At 40.5% G+C, this 23,971-nt stretch overlaps 3 protein-coding genes across 10 annotated transcripts; 2 read left to right on the top strand and 1 right to left on the bottom strand.

The window, feature by feature from the left end:
• Positions 1–290: 290 nt before the first annotated feature.
• Positions 291–7,177, bottom strand: ccdc126 (coiled-coil domain containing 126). Of its 2 annotated transcripts, none has more exons than XM_055058911.1 (3): positions 6,818–7,177; positions 3,555–4,141; positions 291–2,438 (listed from the first exon to the last, which is right to left on the bottom strand). In XM_055058911.1, the coding sequence occupies exons 2-3, from the start codon at positions 3,793–3,795 to the stop codon at positions 2,209–2,211; spliced, it is 471 nt and encodes a 156-aa protein (XP_054914886.1). In that variant the 5' UTR covers positions 3,796–4,141; positions 6,818–7,177; the 3' UTR covers positions 291–2,208. The 2 variants fall into 2 exon arrangements, with proteins under 2 accessions (XP_054914886.1, XP_054914885.1); XM_055058910.1 differs by having other exon boundaries at positions 6,837–7,177.
• fam221a (family with sequence similarity 221 member A) lies at positions 6,486–11,615 on the top strand. 7 transcript variants are annotated; one of them, XM_055058905.1, is made up of 7 exons: positions 6,486–6,540; positions 7,567–7,748; positions 7,964–8,137; positions 8,255–8,445; positions 8,536–8,609; positions 8,714–8,846; positions 10,433–11,613. In XM_055058905.1, exons 2-7 carry the CDS (start codon positions 7,684–7,686, stop codon positions 10,606–10,608), a joined length of 813 nt encoding a protein of 270 aa, XP_054914880.1. In that variant the 5' UTR covers positions 6,486–6,540; positions 7,567–7,683; the 3' UTR covers positions 10,609–11,613. The 7 variants fall into 7 exon arrangements, 6 of the variants coding, with proteins under 6 accessions (XP_054914880.1, XP_054914879.1, XP_054914878.1 ...); XM_055058904.1 differs by lacking the exon at positions 6,486–6,540 and adding an exon at positions 6,583–6,644; XM_055058903.1 differs by lacking the exon at positions 6,486–6,540 and adding an exon at positions 7,264–7,339.
• A 7,360-nt stretch (positions 11,616–18,975) lies between these two features.
• npy (neuropeptide Y) lies at positions 18,976–22,258 on the top strand. The gene is made up of 4 exons (XM_055058768.1): positions 18,976–19,071; positions 19,275–19,462; positions 20,819–20,908; positions 20,991–22,258. The coding sequence occupies exons 2-4, from the start codon at positions 19,275–19,277 to the stop codon at positions 21,010–21,012; spliced, it is 300 nt and encodes a 99-aa protein (XP_054914743.1). The 5' UTR covers positions 18,976–19,071; the 3' UTR covers positions 21,013–22,258.
• Positions 22,259–23,971: the final 1,713 nt, after the last annotated feature.

Here is a 23,971-nt window from a genome sequence, read left to right as displayed (position 1 = left end):
GGTCACATTTTAATTAATCATCCATCTACTCTAAACCAGTGTGCCTCTCTCCACAACAGGCATCTTAAACTTAATACATAAACTTTTTATGTGTTGCAGATATTCAGTAGTCAATAATTGACAGTAAAATCACCTCAGGCTTCATTTCCCAATGCATTTCTTACACGTCAGTTGGTGGATGACCTGGGTACAAGTAAGGGGGAAGTTGTTACTTTAAAATGGAGGACAAATTTATCACCATAAACTGATTAAAAAAAAAAAAAAATGCGTCAATGAGAATGCAAGCCCCCTGATGGTTATTTTCATTTATTTTAGTCACACAACTTAATTTCCTGGAGCACAAGACGAGTGTGAGATAATCCCACTCCTGGGTTTGAAATATTTTAAAAATCTCCATTGGCTTTTAGAAAACACATAATCCCGGGAAAGTCCCAACTTATACTCAGAAGAGTCAAGTATGTAAAGGGAAAGAGGTAAAATGACCAGCACTGTCTTGGAGCACATTGGCTGTTTATAAGAGACATAGAGATGCCGAATAAAACAGATCCTACCAGTAACACTGTTTGAAGAACTTTGGATAGTAAGAGTTTTTCCCTTTGGGTTTAATAAAGCCTTTGTGAAGTGAATTAAACTTGTCCAGTCAAATCCAGAATCAGACGATTGACGTTCAAAGACACTGTCCACCCAGACTGACCAGGTTACTTTGACTGTAAACGTCACAAAAGGGAATCCAGGAAACTAAATGTAAATGCGTGCCACTATTGTCAGATTTTTATTTCTTAAATATTTGAAAACCAAACATCTTTCTTTACAATTATGAACTGCTGTGTGTTGGTTCAACACATAAAATCACAACAAAAGCCATTGATGTTCGCTTTTACAGGAAGCAATACCTTTGCTGTGCAAAATCTAAATGCAAATTAGTTACAGACCATAAATAGGCATATTAGTGCTTTAATTGGCTTCTGAGACAAAATTTGACTCAAAACTGATTCAAAATAGGAAACACTTGGTTTCTATCAAATTATGAGGAAACTGTTCTCAAAGTGGCTGGCTGATCTAATATTCCACTTTAAGATTTTGAAGCAATCACAGCATTATCGTCAAAGCACCACTTTGTCATTCAAGCCTCTTGAGCTCAGTTGTTCCATTTCCAAGCAACATAATGAAGCAAAGCCTTTTTTAATTCTAGCGTTTTCTTGATCCACATTGACTTTGTCGCACAAAACTCCCAAATAGCCTCAGTTTAAGTGCTCAAAGAAAAAAAAAATGGAAATAATCTGCGAATGAGTGAACTGGTGAGGTGCTTCACCAGTTTAATGGCAATACAAGAAGCAACTAAAGGAGGAGAAAAACTGGAACAAACATTCCCTCCCCTTTAAACATTTCTAAAGCACAAGTGAGATGAGCTTAAGTGTATTGAGACAGTCTCTGTAATCACAGTGCAATATGAATCCTGGACAATACAGATCTACTGACGACGCAGTACATTCAGTGTTCTGCACCGCCTCGGTTGAAACGGCTCTAAACGACACCTGGGATCCAACAGATATGGGAAGCCCACACACTCGGGACAGACGCTTACAGTGGTCGGACAGGCATCCTCCCGTCATTCCACACCGACTCTCACTGCTAAACACACACATTTATATTGCCTTGACCGAAGTGGTAAAAAGTATTCTTTGGGTTATCTCTTAAGAGCAAACTTTATTTAGGCTTAATCACAGGCTAAAATAACAATCTTATTTATCGGTCCCTCCTAAAAACTCTAAAATATAATCATTCTTCATTATGAGTGTAAGATTGAGCTCAGTATTTGTCTTGTGACTCTATTGAAGATAAGGCTTTTTTTTGTGTGTGTGTGTCAGATTTCTAATTAGATGTTCAGCTTGTTTGTTTTGGTTTCTCTGCATTTACTTTAACAGTCAAAAAGCTCAAAAGCTGCAGGGTTAAAAGAAAAACCCCTAAAATAAAGAAATGAAGGCAAAAGAATGTTTGCAATGCAAACATAAAATATGAACAGGACAGTCTCAATGTCGCAGGAAATGCAGGAGAATAAAGAAGTCCTTCATTTCTTTCTCCAACTGAGCTGAATTGTCACATCCAGCACTTTAGGATTTTGGGTGTCTGTGAATATCTCTATTGCTACTTGATCACTTGGTGCCGATACACCAGTGAGCAGTGATGGAGGGGGGCTTCTTAAAGGGATCAAGGTCTCTTAGGGATGTGTGGATGAAGACGCGACATCCCTGGATGGCTCCCTGGTGACTCCTGCTTGGAAGCTTTCCGCAGGCCAGCGGGAAGCCCTGCTGCCGCCGCCGCTGCATGGGATGTGTTTGTTAAAGAGGAATTCGCCACCAGTTCGATTCTCCCCTCCAGTTTGACCAGCCGTGTCAGAATGTCATCCAGCAACACAGCGATGGTCCTTTTGAGGTCAGCTGAAAGGTGACAGGTGGAATGAGAAAAAGAGAGTGGATTAATTTCTGTGATGCTTTAATAACCCTTCATAATTATGCACTGCTTTTTTTTTTTTTAATTAATAAGTTAATCTAGTGGTTCCAAAAGTGTGGGGCGTGCCCCCTGGGGGGGCCGCAGTGCCTTTGCAGGAGGGCCGCAGGAAGCGGTATGGATGAAAAAAAAAAAAAAAAAAACAGTTAAAAGTGTTTCACTGTAAAGATGGTTTGTAGTGTGTTTTGTTGCAACTTGAAGTGTGAAATAAATTTCAGTGGAGTTTGAGAACAAAGTATGTGTATAAGATTATGTCTGGTTGAACGATGTGTGTGCCCAGTTGATTTTTTTTCCCCCTCTTTGTGGGAGAGGGATTTTATTGTAATCCAAAGAGGGCCCCAGAAAATCTTTGGGAACCACTGAGTTAATCTATGGTTTACTGATCTTATCGATCAACTATGAATTAATTGACAGGTGGTCATTTTCTTAAAAACCTCTATTTTCTGTTGTCTGAAAAGAGCTGAGGGTCTTTACGTTTAAATTGATCATATGTTCAATTTAAAAAATATATTTAATTTAACATTATTTTGTGTCAGCTGACTGTAAAACATAAAATTCTGGGTTTCTCACATTACTGAACCTAAAGACATTTATAAAAATGCACTACAGGTACAAAACAAAACAGCAGCTATTTAAGTTGCTGAATAGAAAAATGAAAGAGAAAATGTAAGGAGCTTGTCAAGTGTTCTCAAAGTCTTTGCATCCCACACTGGACTCCTGTTCCTGCATGGCTCTGCCATCTTTTATTCTGTATCAACTGGCTCTGATCCAGAATGACCAGCAACGCCCTCTTCTGGATGGAGGCCAAACTACCATACTGAAAGGAGATCTAAGCCGACATTTTTGGTTAATCGATTGGAACTCGTTTTAATATAAGAAGCTACTAATTGACAAATAATCAGAAGTCAATTAATTGTTTTTGTCCCAATAAAATAAGCTGTCTACAGTAGTATCCCGTTTCTGGTTGTAATGTGATAAAATACAAAAAAGTTCAAGGGGTTTGAGTACTTCTGCTATAGCTCATAACTCTGACTGAAACTGCTTACCATATCCTGCCATGGACGTTCCCTGTGGGCCCCCCGGAGCGTTCTGGTTCTCCTCCGTCAGGACCTTGACGTATCGCCGGCTGAGCTCCAGGATCTGCTCACGCAGCTCGGCGCTGGTCTGATGGCGAGGCTGCTGCACGGTGTAGCGCAGCAGCATCAGTCCCCACGCCAACCCGAATACCAGCAGCAGCACACTCAGCTTCTGGGACATGTTCCTCCGCAGAAAGAGTGCACCCAGCATGGTACTGGGCAGGGATGAAAGAGGGACGGGGGTGGGGGTGGTAGAGGAGCCTTTCAAAGGGCCGAAGATCTTTGAGGCGCAGTCGGTTATGTAAAGTAATAAAACGTGGTGCTGTTTCTTTCAGTAAGGTCAGAGTTCTGCAAAAGTTACTAACATCCTGCCTCTCATGGAGGCGGTGAGCAAGTGCTGAGCAGCTGCAGAAGCCAGGAAATGCAACCAGATGCAAGTTGATGCCCTTAAAAGCCAGCGATCAGGAGCTTCTGGAGTTCTTTGCTTGTGAGATCTTGAACACCAAATCATCTATGTAGTCATGGCTGCACAGGCTCCACAGGCATAGTTACCTATACTAAAAAAAATACAAAAAAAACATAATTAATACAGTTAATGTTAATGCAAATGCAGAGCATTACTTTATTTATTTTTCAAAAATGTTTTAATAAATATAGGCAGCATGAAAGTTATGTCCTAAGCTACTTGTCTGTTATTAGAGACTTTTTTTTTTTTTTTTTGCTGCTTTGGCTCTGGGCACACAATAGTCCACTCAGACAAATCTCTTTCAGGCCTTTTAGCCCAGAGACCCAATTACAAGTTTAGATTTCATAAAGGCCCATTTTGCAGCTCCAGACAAGAAGACCGAGCAACAGAAAGGATTGTGGAGGGCATTCTTTTTCTCATTTCACCCACACAATGGCTATTGAAGTGAAGACAATGAGGGCTAAGGAGACAATGTGCACATAGGGAACAAAAATTAGGTGATCATTTCTCAATTTTCATAACTTTGTCACCGTTGGAGAGTTTTTTATGGGTGTGGGTGTGTCACTTCCTGTTCAGGTTCAGAAAGGGGACAGCGGCTGAATTTATAAATTATGAAAAGATTAGGTAACACAATCTGAATCTAAACCGGGGCTTTGTAGATACAGATATCCTTTCCTCTGACCTGTGCAAAAATAAAAAATAAAGTAGCTAAAAAGCATGACAAAGCAGTTGTTACTGTTTGATACGTTAAACGCAACAAGAAATCTCTAGCACTCTTTTCAATTTGCATCACTTTGCAAACTGAAGTGCTACTGGAAGGCCGACTTGCATTCATAGCACACAATCTGAATCTCCATTCATTTTGGACAGTTAAACGTGCATTTGGATAATGCTTGTTTTGTTTATTAATGCAGGCTATAATAAACAAAACAGAACAACTATAACCATCTTTTTACTAAACAATAAACACTGGGTTGAAATTTACTGTGAATTTTCCCTAACACACACAGGGTTGTAATAAAAGATCTGACTTTTCTGAAGCATAGGATTCCAGGTGGGACTATTCCAGGAGGCTCATGTTAGCATGCTTTGTACATCCTTAAAACTTGTTTCCATGTTTGTTTGAGATTCTCCTTATTTAAAACGCCATCCACTTTGTGCAATCCACTATGAGTGTTAACAGTCAAAAAAATCATATTGATTATTGATGTTGAAATAATATTATAGATGACATGTACTTTTGACAAATAGCCTAAAAATATGTTGACCACACCCTCCACTAAAATCATATTTGCTTGTTATTGCGTGTTATAGTTAATCCCTTTCTATCTTCCTAGCCGCACTTGATAATGATTCACAAATTCAATAAGCTAAAAAGGCTTGCTATGTGGATCAGCTATCTGCTACACTTGAGTCTGCAGACGGCTTTAGTTTTCAAACGCTGTTACAAATTCAAAAATACTTTATTGATCCCACAGGAAATTTAAATAGGAGAGATGGGAAGGGCCCCTTTAGCTTCCACGATGTGTTTTTTGTAACCAGAAATATTTCATAAGTTTCTGTTTCCTGCAAGCCAGTGGAAAGTATTTCAGACACTTTGATAACCATGCACATCAGCAGGCGAGGGAGGAGTAAGATATTTTCTGAATAAAATGCGTGATCTTCTTTGCCCCCCCATTCCTATTCACAACATCTCCTGAGCTTGGTGGTGAAATTTTGAACCAACCCCTCATTCTCAGAAAAAAAAACTGCTTTCTTTTTTAAACTCAGCCAAACAGCTAATTAATATTTGAAAACCATTTTTATATCAGAAGCCAACCGATTACACGTGTAAGCGCATGCAAAAGTGAGATTTAATTTAAAAAAAACAAAAACTGAAAGCTATATTTCAATTTAATTTCTGGATTTAATCTACAATGTTTTTCTTTGACACGTGCTACAATATTATCTAGAGCTGTTTAAATGGTGAAGACATATTCAACACTTAAGAAAAACTGATCACAAAGTAAATCACTGACTTTTATTCTAATCTCTAACAAAATGCAAAACATTTCTTTTAATACTTTCATAGCAATTCCTAATAATAATAATAATAATAAAAAAAACATTAGGTTTTTTGGGGTTGTTTTTGTAATTTTGGGTCAAAACTTTAAGGTTTCAATATAATTTAAATAATCTAAAAGTAGCTCAACTTTTAATACTCCTGTTTTGACATATCTAGTGCCACACTGTATCACACAATTTGTATGATAACAAATAAATATTGTAGAGCTTAAAAGTAGCATGTTTCCCTGACTGACTGATAAGGCACACCACAGCTATCACAATGGATAACCTCCAAGTTAAACAGTGACTACAGCAGCTGTCAGGTGTTATTGTGCGGCTGATAGGATCACAAAATGACTTCATCAGTTAGTTAAGCTGTACAATATACACTGATGAAAAGTCAATAGCCGTTGGTCGGAGGAGCACAACAACAGCGCGCGCCCAGTAAGCCATAACTCACTGGCAAGTTTGCTTTCAAACTGCCCGGACTCGTTCACACAGCACCGCACTTACAGACGCTGGCGTCTGCGGACACTGGCGGAATCACGGTTATTTGAACTGAAAACAAATTCACTCGAACCAGATTTCCTGTCGGCGTTAGCTCGCCGTGTTAGCTCACAGCACGCTCTCTCTCCACACACACACACACACGGCGTCGTACAGCGAGACACTTGTCAGCAGATACAGTGTGGCCCGTCAGCAACAGAAGCGCGGCCCCCACCGTGTGCATGTGTCGATACCTGGGCTCCGAGGAAGACATTTAGAGGCCGCGGAGGCGCTGGGACCGGGACGACGCTTGCTCTTCGCCGCCCCGCGGCTCGTTTCGCTACCGCTGGAGAAACGTCTTTGGCACGCCACCATTTCCGTTAAATGACGAGGGGGGGAAAAAAAAAATCAAAAACACAAACAGAACAGTCTCAGCTGAGAAGAAATGTGGGCGGATATTCTTTCCGCTTTATTGCTTATTTCGTCTTCGTCGTTCTGCCGACAACGTGACGGTGGCTTCGAAAGAAAACACACACACACACACAAAACAAAGCAACCCAAACTCGTCAGCTGCTGTACTTGCAGGCATGGGACCGTGTAATGTACTGTCATGGATCCGCCGGAACGTCTTCGGCCACGTCAACTCCGTTGCATTGTGGGAAATGTATTCGTATTTTTGGTGCGGTTGAAGATAACCCACCTTTACGACCATCGTTTTTCATATGAACGAAAAACTACACAAGTAGAACCAGATCAAGTAAAGTGTACATGAACGCCACTTACTAATTACTATATTTTTATACACGTCGAAGAGAAGGATATTTCTTGCGAATGCGAAGCCTTTTAACTAGTTTTTGCTAAGTGACTAAAATAGTTTTGTTGCTTTCTAATGTTTGACTTTTACCCGAGTTTGCCTGTGTTTTTGCCTCGCCGTTCTTGCTTTGTTTGAAACAAGATTTTATGTTATTTCTGTCGTTAATACAGTTGCTGCAGTTCCCTATGCGACCACGAGAGGGAGCCCTAAAACCATCTCCATAGCAACATCTGCTGCGGGCCCCAAACAAGTATCACTTGCAATGCTGTTGTTTTCATTTGACGATAATGATCCCGGTAAATCGGAACAACGCGGCTTTGGAAGCAGTGGATGACTATGCGGAGTACAGAAGGTGCGTGCCAACACATTTTTTATCTGCTGACTTATTTTAGAAATAGTTTTCCATGAATTTGAGGCAAAACCATCAAGTGTCTTTTACCTTTAAATTGTCCAGAGCAACGTCTGGAACTATTGAAATATAAATGCGTAAATCATATGAAGACCTTTGACTGTCAAGCTTGTGTTGTGCCTGTTTATAGGTTTCATTGATTTTTAGTTGTTTTTAAGGATTGTCGGTGATGACGATGGTGGGAAACTTTTCACTCCAGAGGAATATGAAGAGTACAAAAGGAGGGTTATACCGCTACGTATGAAAAACAGGTTGTATGTGAGCTACGGTGTACCAGGGGGCATTGACTGCAAGCAGATTGGCCCTGAAACACAGTGCTTTTGTGAACACAGGTAGGATATGACTTTGTGACCTGACTGTGACACATGCGTCCTCTTCATACATGTGGAGACATGAGGCATGAATACTTTTGCAATGCAATGTATACACGGTGAATCAATCGCCACCAGATACAAGCAGCATCAGACAGAGTTTGAGGTGATTCCCTCTGAGCGACCCCTTGTTCTACGGTGCAAGGTCAGCGGTTGTCGCTGTTCTTCTTATGACTACATCCCTCAGGCCGGAGGCGTGATGGTGCGCTGCAAGTGCAAACATTTACCGGAGGATCACAGTGAAGCTGCCGGCCACTTGTGCAAGAAGTGTGAGTCAGACATCCCTACGTTCAAGATATGTTGGCTACCACCCAGAAAATGCTTTTTAACCTACCGGAAAATGATGCGGTATTTTTCAGGCAAAGTCTGCTCTGGGTTCCACAGTCCCTACACTTGTGGGTGCGGTCGACCCAGCTATGAGCACCGTACCTTAGTGAGTGGTCATGGACAACAACAGCTTCATCTGAAGGAGCACTTTTGTCAGCTTATTGTTACAGTACTTCATGTATCAAGTATTTTTCCCATTATTCTTCACAGGTTGAGACAAAGCAAGAGAGGCTGGCGAGAGGTCAGCCCGTTGGCAAAGATGTTCCTTATGCAGCCATGGGGGGCCTGACAGGATTCACCTCTCTGCTGGATGGTTACGTCGCTATGCAAGTCCTCAGCGAAGGTAACAGTTTTTTTTTATTTGAAACTAGAAATGGATGGTTTTTTTGTCACAGTTTGTGCGTCAGTAGAAATTTGACACATAGCCTATACTCTCCCTAAGAAGACAAACAGTCTCAAGGAATTTTCAAGCTCTTTAGTTCTCTGGGGTCTGTACATTTTAGTGCCATAGCTTTCATCAGACTGCAGCAGCACAGAGCAGAGGCTTTCCATTAGAGCTGGGAAAAGTTCCTTTTAGAGGCATGTGAGGGCAGCAAAGAGCAGCGAAGTGTAGGTGTTGAATTTGGAATAATTTGCAAGAATACAAATCTGCAAAGGTGACAGGTATACAGTGTCTCTAGCCACACTGATTTGCTCTCAGTTCCATTTGTAGCAGGAATGAAAGAAAACGAGAATAAAAATCCCGCAGCTCCATGAGAGATTGGCTGTGCAGGTGCTTTAAGGCAGTTTCAGGATTTTAGAAACAAATGATAGTTTTGAAAATCACGAAAACATCAAATCTCTTCTTTGGTGGAGCGTCAAAAGTACCACAAATCAATTCGTAATCGATAGCTAAATGTTAAATAGTACAACCGCAAATCAGAAAAATAAAAATTGCTCTTGATAATTGCACATTGCCAACTTCAAAGAAGTGGGGTAGACAAAGCAAAAGAGGCTATAGCACTGTTGTGCAACACACGCTAAGTCAATTAGCATATGTAGCTGACACAGTCATAGAGCTACAGAGTGTACAGCAGGGGCTAAGTACACAGCCCTGTGGGGAGCTAGTGTTAAGACCGAGGGCTGTGGAAAGTTAAGGGCCCACTTTGACTCTGATCTAGAGCTGCTCTGATCTAGAAGCAGGTGGTGACAGGAAGTCCAATGACCAGTAGCTTTGCTGTTGGTCCGTTTGGGAGTATGGCATCAATAGCAGAGCTAAAATCAGCAAATAGCAACCTTTCATATCATCCCTGTGACAATTGCCTCCTCAGGTGATCTCCAACCTCTGTGTGTGAACTGCTAAGGGCGAGAGGCAGGATAGAAGGTGACGTTGAAGCAGTTTCTCAAAACACTTCATCATGACAGGTGTCAGAGCAACTTATTGGCAGTCATTGGTTCTGTAGATGGTGATGTGTTTTGACAGCGGGACTATTGTGGGTGTCCTCAGGTGCTGTGTAATTTACTGGGGCAGTGATGAATTAAATATTTTGGTGAAGACCCTGGCCAGCTGGTCTGCACACTCACTCAGAACTCTGCTGGTCACTCCGTCTGGTCTGGCGCCCTTCCTAGGGTCCACTGCTCCCAGTGTGTGCCTCAGACTCCTACTCCATGAGTTTGGTGTTATCATTAATTTTGGCTCCTTTAAGCTCTCTAGGTCAAGGAAATTAAAGGATATACACATGCCATTTAGGTGTCACTACTTTAGGTTATAAACCTTGTCAAAGGTTTATGACTATTATCTCAAAAGTAAACTAATACATCTTGACACATGACTGTTTTGAGAAATCATTTGTACGTCCACTACTGATTGCAGCTGCATGTTTTCTGTCTGTACCACATCATCTTCGTCCACAATCCGATTCCCATGATCGCTGTGATGTTCCTATTCAGTTGAAGGCAGAGAAGACGACTGCCTGGAGAGGAGCTCGGCAGCGAGAAACCCCATCGCCTCTGCGAGAAACCCCAGGACCTCTGTAAAAAAAAACAGCACGTCTGCAAGAAACCGCAGCTCCTCTGCTGAACCATGCACCTCCGGTGTCTCTATGAAACAAACCAAAAATCAATGAATTGCAAGATTTGCATTTAATTATTTTGCCATATTGTTCATTTCTGAGGAGATGGTTCAACTCTTAACGTATGAAATACAAAATTACATACATTATAGCATGTGTCTTTCCCAACAGGCAAATAATATTTGGTTTGTTCAAGAGCAAAATAATTCCAAATATTTCTGTATTTGTACTTTATAAATGTAACCCTGATTTCAAGTTGGTTACAATGAATTTTGCAGGTTTTGCTGCTGATTGTAGTTTTCAGCTTAAATTCTCTTTTTCTGTGCAATGAGAATGAATTGCTTGGTCAAACCAGAGCCATGTAAATATGTTGATTTTTTTTTTTTGTCGGTAAATAAAGCAGCAGATCTTCAGTTTTCTAGATATTTTCCTGAACAGCTGCCTAATTATTTGTATGAGATTCGCTTTATGTGTGATGATAGTGTGCTTATTGTGAAAAATCCACCCACTCAACACGTCACCAAAATAACACCAGAACCACAGCGCTCAGTGTTCAGCGATGAGCGTGGCTTTTAATTTATGGATAGATGTACTGTCTTCGATTGATTAATCCCATTCATCACGGTAGATCAGCGGTGACGCGCGCTGCATTATTCCACGCTGTGAATGCAGATTGAACATCATGTGTTCTCCACCGGCGGCCCAGTTTCCCGCATCTTTAGCAGGGAAACACAGTTAAAGAAGATTTAAGTGAGGATTTACTCCCACTCGGATGTTCCTACTCAAGAGGACAGCGTTGGTTCTGGACACTACATCTCCGGTGTCAGCGTTACGGTACCTCTGAAAAGCTATTGTTGAAAGACGGTCAAGAAAAAGGACTGGCTAAGGATTTCCACAGTAGGACGCAGTAAATTCACCCTCCACTTAACCGGTGTGATGTGGTGGAAGCAGCATGCTCTGGGATAATTTTTCGTCTGCAAGACTTGGAAAGTTGACATTTGCACATTCAACTCATGAACAGGAATAGTCAAAAATTATTCCTGTTTAAAAATTAAGATGTTATTATTTTTCTTCCACTTCAGAATTATTTGCTACTTCTTGTTGGTCTACTACATAAATTAAAAAGTGAAATAAATTGTGGCTGTAATGTGATGAAATGTGCACTGGTATGTTATGATGCTGAGCAGTCTTGAGGGAGGAAGGCTGGAGCCTTGCCTGAAGGGTTGTATGGATGCACCTGCGTCTCTGATGAGTCAAAAGTGCTGGAGTGAATGCAGCCACATCTGGAGGCTCACGTTTTGAACACAAAGTGTGTGTGTGTGTTTGGGATCCGAGATCTCAGGCCGCAACAAAATAAGCAATCTTGGTCGCATCTCTTCATCAACACATCTGCTTGTTACCTCCTCTTACTCTTGAACAGAGGTGAGCAAAGGGAGATGTGCATGGAACATGGGGAGAGATGCGGAAGAGTGGAATAACTTAATTCAATTACGGGGGGAAAGCTAAGACACATTAGTCTCAGACAATTACAATTTAGGTTAATTGCCTCTCCATAGCAACACTGTAAAGAAGGCTGAAGGTAATTTCCTTTGGACCGTGGCTGAAGCATATAACTTCGCTACTGGTAACCCCACTCTGCTTGATTGACATCTTTTAGTCAATAAATCCAAACACAAGCACAGATGATTACATCGACAATTAGAGCAGAGGGAAACACTTAATTGGCATAATTGGCAAGTAAACCGGGACTTAACTGGAGACGATGCCGCGTAATTTCTCCAAAATGAAATGAACTCACACAAACAGAAGGGGATCAGCCAAATCACAGGAAATATCTCACCAGTTCTCAAATAATAACAATAATAAAAAAAAAACATTACACTGGAATGAAAAGATAAAGATAATGTTACAATAAAGGAAAATATCAATCAATTTGATGCAAAGTGCAGTGAGCTGCAAAACTACGTAAGCTTATGAAAGCGAAACCTGACGTCCCCTCTATTTGCATTTGAAGCAGCTGCATCAAATGTTTTGGTGGCATGAGGGGAACAAATAGCGTGGTAAAACAGCGTTATCAATTTCACTTCCCTTTTCACATGAGTATCCAGTCGAAGCCATTCAAAAAAGCAAACAAGATAAGTTGACCGATGTTGTTGTTGCTGGACTTTGTCCCATTTGAAAACCTTTTTGCTTAGGAGAGAGTTGGACCAAGACTTCGACTCAAAGATAAAACAGATTTCCAAAGCTAAGCCTCCAGCTCAGACACACGGGGAAAGATAGCGTCTGTGCATATAGAGGTTTAAGTCTTTGCAATCATATTTAGGTCACACAGGCATGTTTATCCCTTCTGAAGGAAAACATCCCCCCAGCATGATGCTGCCATCGCCGTGTTTCACTCCAGGGATGGTGTGTTCAGTGGATGGTGTGTTCAGTGTGATGTGCAGTGTTCTTTTTCAGCCACAGACAGCACTTAGGATGTTGACAAAGATGTGCAAGTCTGGTTTGATCTGACCAGAGCATTTTCTCCACATATTTGCTGCGACCTTTGTAAGGCTTGTAGCAAACTGTCGATGGATGTGATATCAACATAAAGGGAGCCGAATACAAATGCGGAGCGCGACGTTAAGAGTTTCATTCGTGGCAAAGTTTGAAATGCTCACAATCTTAATCCCCCAACTCCGAAAATACACTGAAATTTGTGGTACAGTGCAACAAAACGAGGAAAAACTGAAGGATTTTAAAATTTTTTTGAAAGAGCTGTTTCAGAATCCTTCTAGGGTTACAGTGCAGCACTTAAAATAAATACTTTAATTGGTCCAATGCTGTATTGTGCTGAGCAGCTTCTGCATGCACAGAAAGTCATTTAGTATGCAACATTTCAACGGCTTCATAATTAGAGACGATAATTGTGGAAATGCGTTTAGTTTGCAGACAAGGTATTTAGGCACAGTGCATGGCTGACTGACAGTGAATATAATTGTGCGCTATGAATGCAGCTAATTCTTTGAGAGTCAGTCTGTTGAAATGCTTTCTAATTCTTCCTCTTGCACTAGTTAGAACCCCCTCCCCACCCCCCCCACCCCTGCCCCCGCATACATTTACCCTCCATTATCAGACTTTATGTTGACGTTGCATGCCTTTAACGTCATGAATATATTTGATAATATATTCAGGGACAGAGCAGTTGTTACGTAGTCCTTAGATTGCTGTAAAGTCATTGACACAATGCAAATGATTGCCTTTTGTTGCTGCTTGCAACAAAAGGTTGCTGCAAGTCAATGACTCGAGGCAATCTGCTGGGTTTTCTTGGAAAACGTCTTTTTAATGAATTTGAGTGATAAACCGAAATTGACTGCATTGTTTCACCACTAGGATCAGTCGGAAAAGAAGAACTGATCCGTTTGAAGCAGGAAACCACAAAAAAGCTTCCGTTTCATTTAGTTTTTGAGAGTTGTTTAGATTATCAACAAGTGTGGTTAAAAATATTCTTCTCCACCAATCAATTTCCTCTTGTCGATTTAACGTGATCAAGTAAAGCACATTTTCAATCTTCAGGTTGAGATTATTGCAGCACTGCAAAAAAGAAGCTTAATTTATGTTTTTACTAGCATGTCCCAGCAGAGCCAATAAGTGTGGAAGATAATGGTTTTGAAGGTGACCTTTGCCTTTTGTACATTTAAAACGTATATGAATATGACACAGATCCATGAAAGTGTGCTACTGACATAAGAATGATGCATTAAGGCTAGTGACTTGACGTAGATTGTGACATCAAACAAAAGTTTATCGCCCTTTGACGTAGGTGCAACTTTCATCAGGCTCCCTTATATCGAGGCTAAGGACTCTGACCTGCGCACCTGAGCCAACCCAGCCTGCCACAGCTTGGTGGCCAGACCCTCAGCTCATCTGTCCATCAAAGCAACATGTATGATCGCTGTCTTGACACGACGTTTGTGCTGCTTCCACACCAGACACAGATGAGACACATTTCCAAAGACACACACACGTAGAGAAAGACTCGCGCTCAGACAAATCAGAAGAGACAACGAGGAACACTGAGAGAAGCAGCAGCGACGGCTTCGATAAATACCAAGACAAGTCAATGTAGCTCTTTAAATAGTGGGTGTTTTAAGTGGAGAAAGTGACAAACAAATAAGAAAGAACATTAGTTCTTCGTTCCCCACTAAGTATTTTGCACTATTGTGAACTAAGAATAGGGGGAAGCTTGATGTGTGGCTCACTAATTGCTTTCAAATGATGTCTGTTAAAGTCAAAGTCACAACAAAGAAGAACAATTTGAGGACACGCTTTCTGTTGCCAGCTCGGAAAAGACCAGAAATTGTACATCTTTCCTCAATAGAAAGTTAATCAAACTGCTGAGAAAATTAAATAAGCTTGTTCAAATCTTGCTGGGAAGACATCTCTCAATTCTGAACTACACAGTGCTGTTAAAAATAAATAAAACATAAAAATGACCGTTCAGCCACTTGACTGATGTGTGGCATCAGCTATCAGTGTGTGGAAGCAGATGGGAGAATAAATTCGGCGATATAGTGTAATTTGGGGAACCAGATGATAAAACTGGAACATGCTCAACTGGACCCTGCACTGTAAATTAAACAGAGCCTAAGAGAGCTTATACCTGCAGATCAGCCAGATCTTTCTCTTATATAATCCTAACCTCTTCGCATGAACCAACACTCGCCTTCTTTTAATGGCGTCGGGGCCAGGTCACTGTCTTTTGTGTTCAGGTGAGATTTTTCATTTGAAAAAATAAAAAAGGCGATGAAGAAAGCGCGGCCTTTTTCTTTTCACAAACAGTACTCCTTGCCAGCCACAAGTAGGCAGATAATACAATAGCTTGCAGAACTAAGTAACAATTTAGATGTCAAGACTCAAAGCAAAAATTAGTGATAGCCAAAAAAAAGCAGGGGAAAAGTTGGCATTTCATTTGATTTATCTTCTGTTTGGATGCAACTGCCTGGGGTGAGAAGATAGACGCCGCCTGCATGTTAGTGTTTCCTTTCCCCACTTCATCGCTCTGTAAATTTGAAAAGTCTAATTCATGGTGGTGGAAAATTACAGGGCTCTTTCATCTTAACAAATCTTGGAGAAGAACTTATTGTACAAACCAGGAGGCTGATGAGAGGAGGGGAAGGCACATTTGCATTTAAAAAAGCTCACTCTCAATAGGAATTGGCTTCCACAGAACTGATTTCTGATAAGGCTAAGTCTTTAACAAATGGATTATTGAGCGCATTACTTACCTAAAGAAAGGAATATCACTGTGAAATTGGTTTGGAGCTTTTCGAGATATCTAATCAGCTCGTTGGACAGTACTGGAGATGATTGCGATCTCCGTAAGAGAACACACCATTAGCAGTAATGCTGATTAAATCTGATCATGACCGCATTTCAATTCAATCCTGCTCTTTTTTTTTTTCTTTTACATATCATGCTGCTGTTTCTCATTCAGCATGTATTAAAACTTAATCAGCATCTTCTCTATTTTTATTTTAGTTTTTTTTTGTTTTTGTTTTAATTCTCTGAGATCCAGCAGACATCCTCTAAGAATTTTATTTTGTTCTGAGTTTGCTTCAATAATTGAACATGTTGTAGTATAAATTTTTGATGGGTAGTATGCTGTCAGAGTTTCGTGTCTTGGTAAAATTCACAGCTTAGCCAGCTTTTTCAGATTTAATAAAAAAACAACAACAACAAAAAAAACAGGCATTGATAGCAACCTTCTGCTCATCTGTTTTGTCTGATGTTTTGACACAATAGGCAGGTGTCAAATAAAATCCCCATAAAGTGTGAAAGCAGAGGAAGGAATAAAGTGCCAAAAAAATACATTGATTTTAGACATAATAAATCACACTGAGCTCAACACCAGCTAATTATGCGTCTCCCCAAAACACCCTGGCCTGAAAAAAATGACACACTGGACTTCAAGCAATTTGGAGGCCCTCAACATGAGGAACGCAAAGTTTGTAGCACGTGTGCTTAACTTACTGTAAATACTTTTGAGTTCGATTCGGTTGATTTATATAGTGCCACAACACTTTATCTCAAGGCACTTCACAAAACAGTACAATCAATCCAATCATGCATATATTCCGATTAACCCTAATTATCACAACATTCACTTTAGGATTAAACTTTCATGTTAAATCTATTGACATCTGTCCAACAGCTCAAACATTTGGTAGTCAACCTCAACCACATCCTCTATTACAAAATGGTTGAAACAGAAAACAGTCGAGGTGCTGCTATCACTCAAAGTCCAGACCTTAGCCCGATTTTTTAATTTTTTTTTGCTCAAACCAGTCCCACTGCCTCTCTATGTTAGCCACTGCACTGCCCTTCTGACAACAGCTTCCTGCAAACTGTAAGCGCCCTGTGACGTGAAGGTCTGTGTCTGCATGACAGTGATTTACTTTGTTCTCAGGGAGTCAGTGTGTGTGTCGACTGATCCACTGTGCGACGGGCGCATTTTGTTCGGGGTTCATCAAACTGAGCTCCGTTGGGGGTTTCACATCTCAGGCCTGCACAAGCTGTCACAGTAAACACTGGATCCTTTCTGAACGTGTAGTTCTGAAGCCAGCATTAGGGAACATTTCACACTAAGTCTCGGTGTTACTGAATTTGTATCGTCGTAGGTTGGATACTATCACATTTTTATCACAGGGCGACAACAAAGCATTTCATGAAATGACATGGTTAGTATGTAACAGACCAAACAGAGAGTGGTAAATGAAATAATGGTGGAAGGTCAAACATATTTATATGCTTTATATTTTCTGCTCTAATTCCATGGAGGTCCACCTGCGTGTCCAAACCTGTCTCTTGAAGATCAGTGGCTGGAACTGTCACGATTCTGTGCGGCTATAACGCGAAGAACACTCACAGCAGCTGTGAGAAAGGATCACAGAAAACCAAAAGTCGGGGGCGGTCTGAAAAAGCATTTCCAGTCCACTGAAAATCTATGGCGTTCGGGGAAATTTACAGTTCAGGAATGCAACCAGTCTAAATTGTCTGTCTTGAAAGCAACAGCTTCTTAAAGTTTCCAGCATGACCGAAAACTCCTTGAATAGAGGAACTTCTGCTTTAACTTGTCTGCCTTAAGAGCTGTGGATGTAGAGGGCATGCATTTGGTCACCTCTGTCTGAAACCCCAGAGCTAAAATAAATAAATAAAGTCTGCATAAAAGCCTCCTGGAGATGAATTTCTCCATCAAAGCTCTCTGATCTTTCAGCGTTTTTGTCCCCCGTGTTTACACATCTGCTTCAATCCTGTGTCAGCCATCTACATATAGGCTTCACGCCTCTTCCCTCCTGAATGATGATATATACCTGTTGAAGAGAGTCTTCAAGGACGCATGTGAATCCACTAATTCCTTTCCAGTCAGTCATGACTCCGCGCTCCACGGTTCTCTCGCTTGTGTCACACTCCTCATCTCCCTCTTTTGCATCCTGTGCCATACAAAAAAAAAAGCACTCAACACATCCTCTGAGGGAGTTAGAAAGCAGCGGTGCCGAAGAATGCTGATTTTTTTATTTATTTATTTTTGACAGATTACACGGCTGCAAGCTGCCAGCACAAAAGGATTATGAATGGGAGGTAAATGAAGCTCTGGGTGATACAGACTCACTGCGAACTGCTATTTGGGTTTTCTTATTAAGTGGGCCTCGAGGAGATTGGGCTCCTCTTTGACGCGTCTCCGTGTTCACATTTGGGCCTTTTGTTCACCTCGAGAGCCACAGTCTCCCTCTTTCTTCGTGCGACGCAAACGCGCGACAAAGTGAAATTAATGCACTAATTCAGCCCCGTACATGTGAGCCAGTTTGAGATCTTTTTGTCCAGCGCCACCCAAGGCGTCTGCTTTCTGGTGACGATGGGCCACGTGAAGCTTCATTTGAACTGGTACCAAAGTGAATGCGTCGCTGGCATTTTTTTTGCGACTTCACGTTTGACGATTGATCTTGTTTTGAAAAATAATCTTGACTGTGCAATAATTTATGACTGCTTCCTCCATGAAGGAACTTCGACGCGCTTCAAAACATCAGATTCAGCCTCTTGTGCACACATGGAACATAACTGAAGATTTTGTTGGATTTTATTTTATTTTTTTTAATTAATTTATATGATTCAGTCTATATGCAACGTACAAGAGTTGCTTTTTTGACGTCTGCATATTAGCCTTGAACAGCTGGTTTTGTCACAGGAAACAACGTTTGTCATCCTTACTCTGGTTTCAGTTTGCTTTTTTGGTTATATTAATACAAACTACACACACGCACCTTAATTAGAGCAGCATCAGCAGTGACGTTCACATGAAGGAAGGCAAAGACCCGGGCCAAACAGAGTGAAGCGCTGACGCTTTTTTTTTTCTTTTTTTTTCCTGGCGCGCGTCTGGCGCGCGCTGATATAAACCCCATGGCGCGCAACGAGCGCGCAGAGGAGCGGAGGAGAATCAACAGGACGTCGCGCAAACCTCACTGAGACCTTCTGAAAAATGTAAGTGCTTTGAATTTTTCACCTTCTCTTCCGTCAAAGCTTCATCCCTTTTTTTCCGGCATGCTTTTCTTTGTAAACGTACGCGTGTCATTATTGAGCGAAATCTCCCAGAGGAGCGCAAAAAAAAAAAAAAAAAAAGCGCAGAACAGTCGTCATGCACAGGAAGAGTTAGGTACGGACTGGTTCTGTCTTCTCCGTGACAGATGCATCCCAACTTGGTGAGCTGGCTCGGGACGCTGGGGTTCCTGCTGTGGGCGCTGGTCTGCCTGGGCGCCTTGACGGAGGGGTACCCGGTGAAACCAGAGAACCCCGGGGAGGACGCTCCGGCGGAGGAGTTGGCCAAGTATTACTCAGCCCTGAGACACTACATCAACCTCATCACAAGACAGAGGTATCTATCTATCTATCTATCTATCTATCTATCTATCTATCTATCTATCTATCTATCTATCTATCTATCTATCTATCTATCTATCTATCTATCTATCTATCTATCTATCTATCTATCTATCTATCTATCTATCTATCTATCTATCTATCTATCTATCTATCTATCTATCTATCTATCTATCTATCTATCTATCTATCTATCTATCTATCTATCTATCTATCTATCTATCTATCTATCTATCTATCTATCTATCTATCTATCTATCTATCTATCTATCTATCTATCTATCTATCTATCTATCTATCTATCTATCTATCTATCTATCTATCTATCTATCTATCTATCTATCTATATCTATCTATCTATCTATCTATCTATCTATCTATCTATCTATCTATCTATCTATCTATCTATCTATCTATCTATCTATCTATCTATCTATCTATCTATCTCTATCTATCTATCTATCTATCTATCTATCTATCTATCTATCTATCTATCTATCTATCTATCTATCTATCTATCTATCTAGTATTTACTGAGTTGCTTAATCAATTAATTAAATGAATCAATTATTCCATTTGACTTTGCACAAAACTCAGGAGGAAAATGGAATAAAACAAAACATTTCTTTACAAAACCTTTTGAAAATTCTGTTTCGATAAAAACAACAACAATTTAATAACATTAAACCCAAAATATAATGCAGCCACTGCAGAGTTGGTTTTTATGTCAGATGTATGTTGGTTTGTTTCAAATATATCTTATTTGATGTATTCAATTTAAAAGAATAAAAAATAATATTTTTTTTCTTCTTTTCATTTTAGAAATCCTTTTTAGCACGAGTTGTCGTACGAACAACAAAATATATATATCTTTCTACTTGTTAATTCATTTCGATTTGGAGTAGAACTGGATTTCTATTCCATTCTATTTTCTACCACCTGTTGGTGAAAAAGAAAAAGAGAGAAGAAGAATACCTTTCACTGCCAGGACTTTCTGTCGTGTACCCCACAGCTTTCCGCTTCATTCTGAATGTCGGGGATTTGATAAGCCTCTGCAGGCAACGAGCCTCTCCAGGACACCTGCGGCCCTGATATGACTTATCATCAAAAGCACAGAAAGGGAATGTGTAACCTCCTGTGATGCGGCTCGTGTCTCTGTTTCCTGAGATTAAGGCCTGACCGTGCTCAGCTTACAATGATCTTATAATTAGACATCGACCAGATTACACAAAGCGAGTTTTCCTTTGCACCGCTTCAGAAAAAGGAATAAAAACACATTTGACTGCAATTACCGGCAACGTCGATGCCGAGTTCGTTTGGATTCTGAATCCGTCATTCTCGTGTGCCTCAGGTATGGAAAGCGGTCCAGTCCTGAGATTCTGGACACGCTGGTCTCAGAGCTGCTGCTGAAGGAGAGCAGAGACACACTCCCACAGTCAAGGCATGTATGGACTTCGGTGAGACTCGGTTCTCCGTAGGCGTCACTGGAAGCTGATCTTTCTCTTTGCCTTTTCTCTCCCCAGGTACGACCCATCATTGTGGTGATGGCCGTCGCTCACCCTCCACCTCAGTCACCTCTGATGTCTACATGTCTGTCGGTTCACACTGCCCTGCACCTCCCAATGGCCGCTCTGTCTCTGTACCTGTTACCTGTCTGAATGGCCACCTAGCTTGTCTCACTCTCTCTGTGTGCATAAGCTACAATGAACACAGCTTACAGTACGTGAAACTGTAAAATAGCTAAGTCGTCTGGGAAACTCCAATAAGACCTCGAGGAGGGGCGTGTTGATTGTATTGTATATTTGTGCTATTAAACAATCACTGTTTGAACAAAAGCATTTTGGCATCTGTTTGACGAGGAACGCACATGCATAAATTGCTAAAGGTTCAGTTCAGTGATTCATTGGTGTAATAGCAGAACTGCGTAGAGTGTCATAGAAAACCAGTCAGTTTTTGCTGCTTTGTCTTACTTTAATGTTCCAGATAAAGTTAATCTGAGTAACTGCAAAACGCAGTTCCCAGATGATCCCCCCACCTTTATTAAGGGAAAAAAATTAAACAAACCAACCTGTCCCTTTATGTCTAAAATTACCCCTCTTCATGGAAACAGCTGGCGTCAAACATTTGGAATAACTAGCAGTCTTTTACGTCACTGTGAAGGGAATGTCCCAATTAATCAATGTTGAATGATCTTTGAGGATCGAATTTAATTCAATGGAAATGGACTGAGCTTATAAAGCGCTTTTCCAGTCATTTTGACCACTCAAAGCGCTTCACACTAGAATCACATTCACCCATTTGCACTCACATACCGATATGCAGACTGGTAGGCAATTTGGGGTTAAGTGCCTTGCCCACACTTGCCCACAGAGGCACATCGACATGTGGCAGGAGGAAGCTGGAATCGAACCGACAACAAGACGACTACTCTGCCAGACTGCCACAGTCACCCAACTGTGGTCATGTCATAACATCTCAATTACATTTAAATCCAGGCTTTGACTAGACCTCCTGACATTACCTTTGTTTTGCTTAAGGTGTCGCTATGTGACAGATTTCAGCTTGTCATCGTGGAATGCCTGGCAGGAAACATTTAGCTGATTTCTTGGTATGGTCTATTTACCAGGTCTGGACGTTGCTAATGAAACCGGATCACAAAAATGTGATCAATTGAAATTAAGTAATGTTTCAAGAGGGTAGATTATATTTTTACATAAGTTTAGATATTTTTTCTTGTCTTCATGAATTAAATAATAATTTTAAGATCATTACTCATTCTATCTTTGTCTGATATTTAATTTTTTTTAATGATGTGAAAAGTGTATCAAAGACAGAAGAAATCTGTAAAAAAGCAAAATAAATAAATAAATAAAAACATAAAAGAAAATTTTCATGCCATTTTATTTAAAAAGAGTATTAAAAATTCAAAGATGTGCTTTGACTTAAATAAAATAAAACGAAAAACGGCAACAACAGAAAAAGGAACAATATGCAGAATGGTTATGAATAAATGTTTTTAAAAAAACTACTCAATTATCACAAATACAACTCGAATAAGACGCAAAACCTTTCCTTGATCTTTCATGAATACATCGAAGTTATTCTAAAGGGAATATTTAAACCTACAACTTCATACAAAAGATTCACAATACATACGAACATATGCAATTAGTGTGTCATGTGTCACTTCTCACTTGTAAAATTATTTGAACTTTCTGGGAGGGCAGCCTTTAGTTTATTACTCATCGCAAGGCTCTCCTCAGTTTCTTGAGATCAAGTCTGAACCTGTGCAGCCACACCTTGCCTCTTATTCAAAATCCTCTCGCTGGCCCTGCCTGCAGAGTCAGTATACACCAAAAAAAAAAAAAAAAAAAAAAAAAAACCCAGCTAAATACCGGCTGGAAATCTAAATAAACAAACAAAAATAAAAACTGGAGAATTTATGTTGTAGAAGTTCTCCTCTGCAGCTAATGGCGTCCCCTTGTGGCCTGAAAGGTGAGGGCCTGTTCTAGCATTGGCAAGACATTTATTTCCCAGTGAAAACTTGTGGTTGTTGCTCTCCGGCATGACATTTCAGTTTAAAAAGTGCAAGCAGCAGCCTGTCACACAAATACTCGAGGGATAACCTGAAAAGCTAAACTGGTGCATCATTTCACCGCCGAGCATCAAAGAAGTTGATGAAAATTTGCTGAGATTACAGTGACTTACTACCACCACCAGGTTTAATGGTGCGTTCAGGGTCATGTGCAGTGCGTTTGCCAAAAAAAGGGGTTTAGTTTTGTTCTCCTCCACTTGCTTATTGTGTCTCTTTTTTGGCTTGCGATGCACAGCAAACATGACTTCTTATGACTTTGTTTTTAAATTTTTTTTCCCTTTATGTTTTATTGCAATATGCGCAGCAGATCAGTGATTATAAAGGATCATGATATTTCTAATGTTCTTCACAGCAGCATTCTTTGACTAGTTAGTGTGGATTTTATTCGAGGAGAACCAGGCCAACAAGAGTGAACACAAAGACAAACTGCACTTTTTAAAAAATTTTTTTATAGTATTTTACTTCGAAAAACTTTGAAAACTTTATGACTTTTTCCGACCTCTGCACAGATCTGCACTAAAATCCCAATAAAGCACTTTGTACGTGGCTGTAAACTTGCAAATAGGTGCCAATACATGAGAACGACAGTGTAAAGAGGAAGTAATGTGTTTTTGAAATAAGTTTTGTTCCCTTCTTGTTCTGTTTCCCGGCACTTTTTTTTTATATGCACGGAGTACATTTTCATTTTTCTAACGCACGCGCTCACTTAACAATCTCCCAACGTCCTCACGCAAGCTTTCTCGCGCACTCTTACTTCATAATCGATTCTCACTCTTATTCTCAGGTGGATTTATCTGAATGGTCGGTGACTTGTGTTAAGAACTAGGTACTATAACTAATGGTCGTAATGTGTCACCGCTGTGATTGGTGTGCGCGGTATGACGTCGAAGCAAGGGCGTGGCCTGCTTG

Source organism: Poeciliopsis prolifica, unplaced genomic scaffold, assembly GCF_027474105.1.
Source record: "Poeciliopsis prolifica strain line A6 unplaced genomic scaffold, Auburn_PproV2 SCAFFOLD052, whole genome shotgun sequence".
Taxonomy (NCBI): Eukaryota; Metazoa; Chordata; class Actinopteri; order Cyprinodontiformes; family Poeciliidae; genus Poeciliopsis; species Poeciliopsis prolifica.
The sequence above is the reverse complement of the archived record's forward strand: the minus strand, read 5'-3'. Positions and strand labels throughout refer to the sequence as shown.

Coding starts and splice junctions, on each gene's coding strand:
- ccdc126 (XM_055058911.1), bottom strand. CDS start 3,795: ATGCTGGGTGCACTCTTTCTGCGGAGGAACATGTCCCAGAAGCTGAGT. Junction 2,439..3,554: donor AACGTCCATGGCAGGATATG/GTAAGCAGTTTC, acceptor GTCACCTTTCAG/CTGACCTCAAAAGGACCATC.
- fam221a (XM_055058905.1), top strand. CDS start 7,684: ATGATCCCGGTAAATCGGAACAACGCGGCTTTGGAAGCAGTGGATGAC. Junction 7,749..7,963: donor GACTATGCGGAGTACAGAAG/GTGCGTGCCAAC, acceptor GTTGTTTTTAAG/GATTGTCGGTGATGACGATG. Junction 8,138..8,254: donor CAGTGCTTTTGTGAACACAG/GTAGGATATGAC, acceptor AATCGCCACCAG/ATACAAGCAGCATCAGACAG.
- npy (XM_055058768.1), top strand. CDS start 19,275: ATGCATCCCAACTTGGTGAGCTGGCTCGGGACGCTGGGGTTCCTGCTG. Junction 19,463..20,818: donor AACCTCATCACAAGACAGAG/GTATCTATCTAT, acceptor CGTGTGCCTCAG/GTATGGAAAGCGGTCCAGTC. Junction 20,909..20,990: donor GACACACTCCCACAGTCAAG/GCATGTATGGAC, acceptor TTCTCTCCCCAG/GTACGACCCATCATTGTGGT.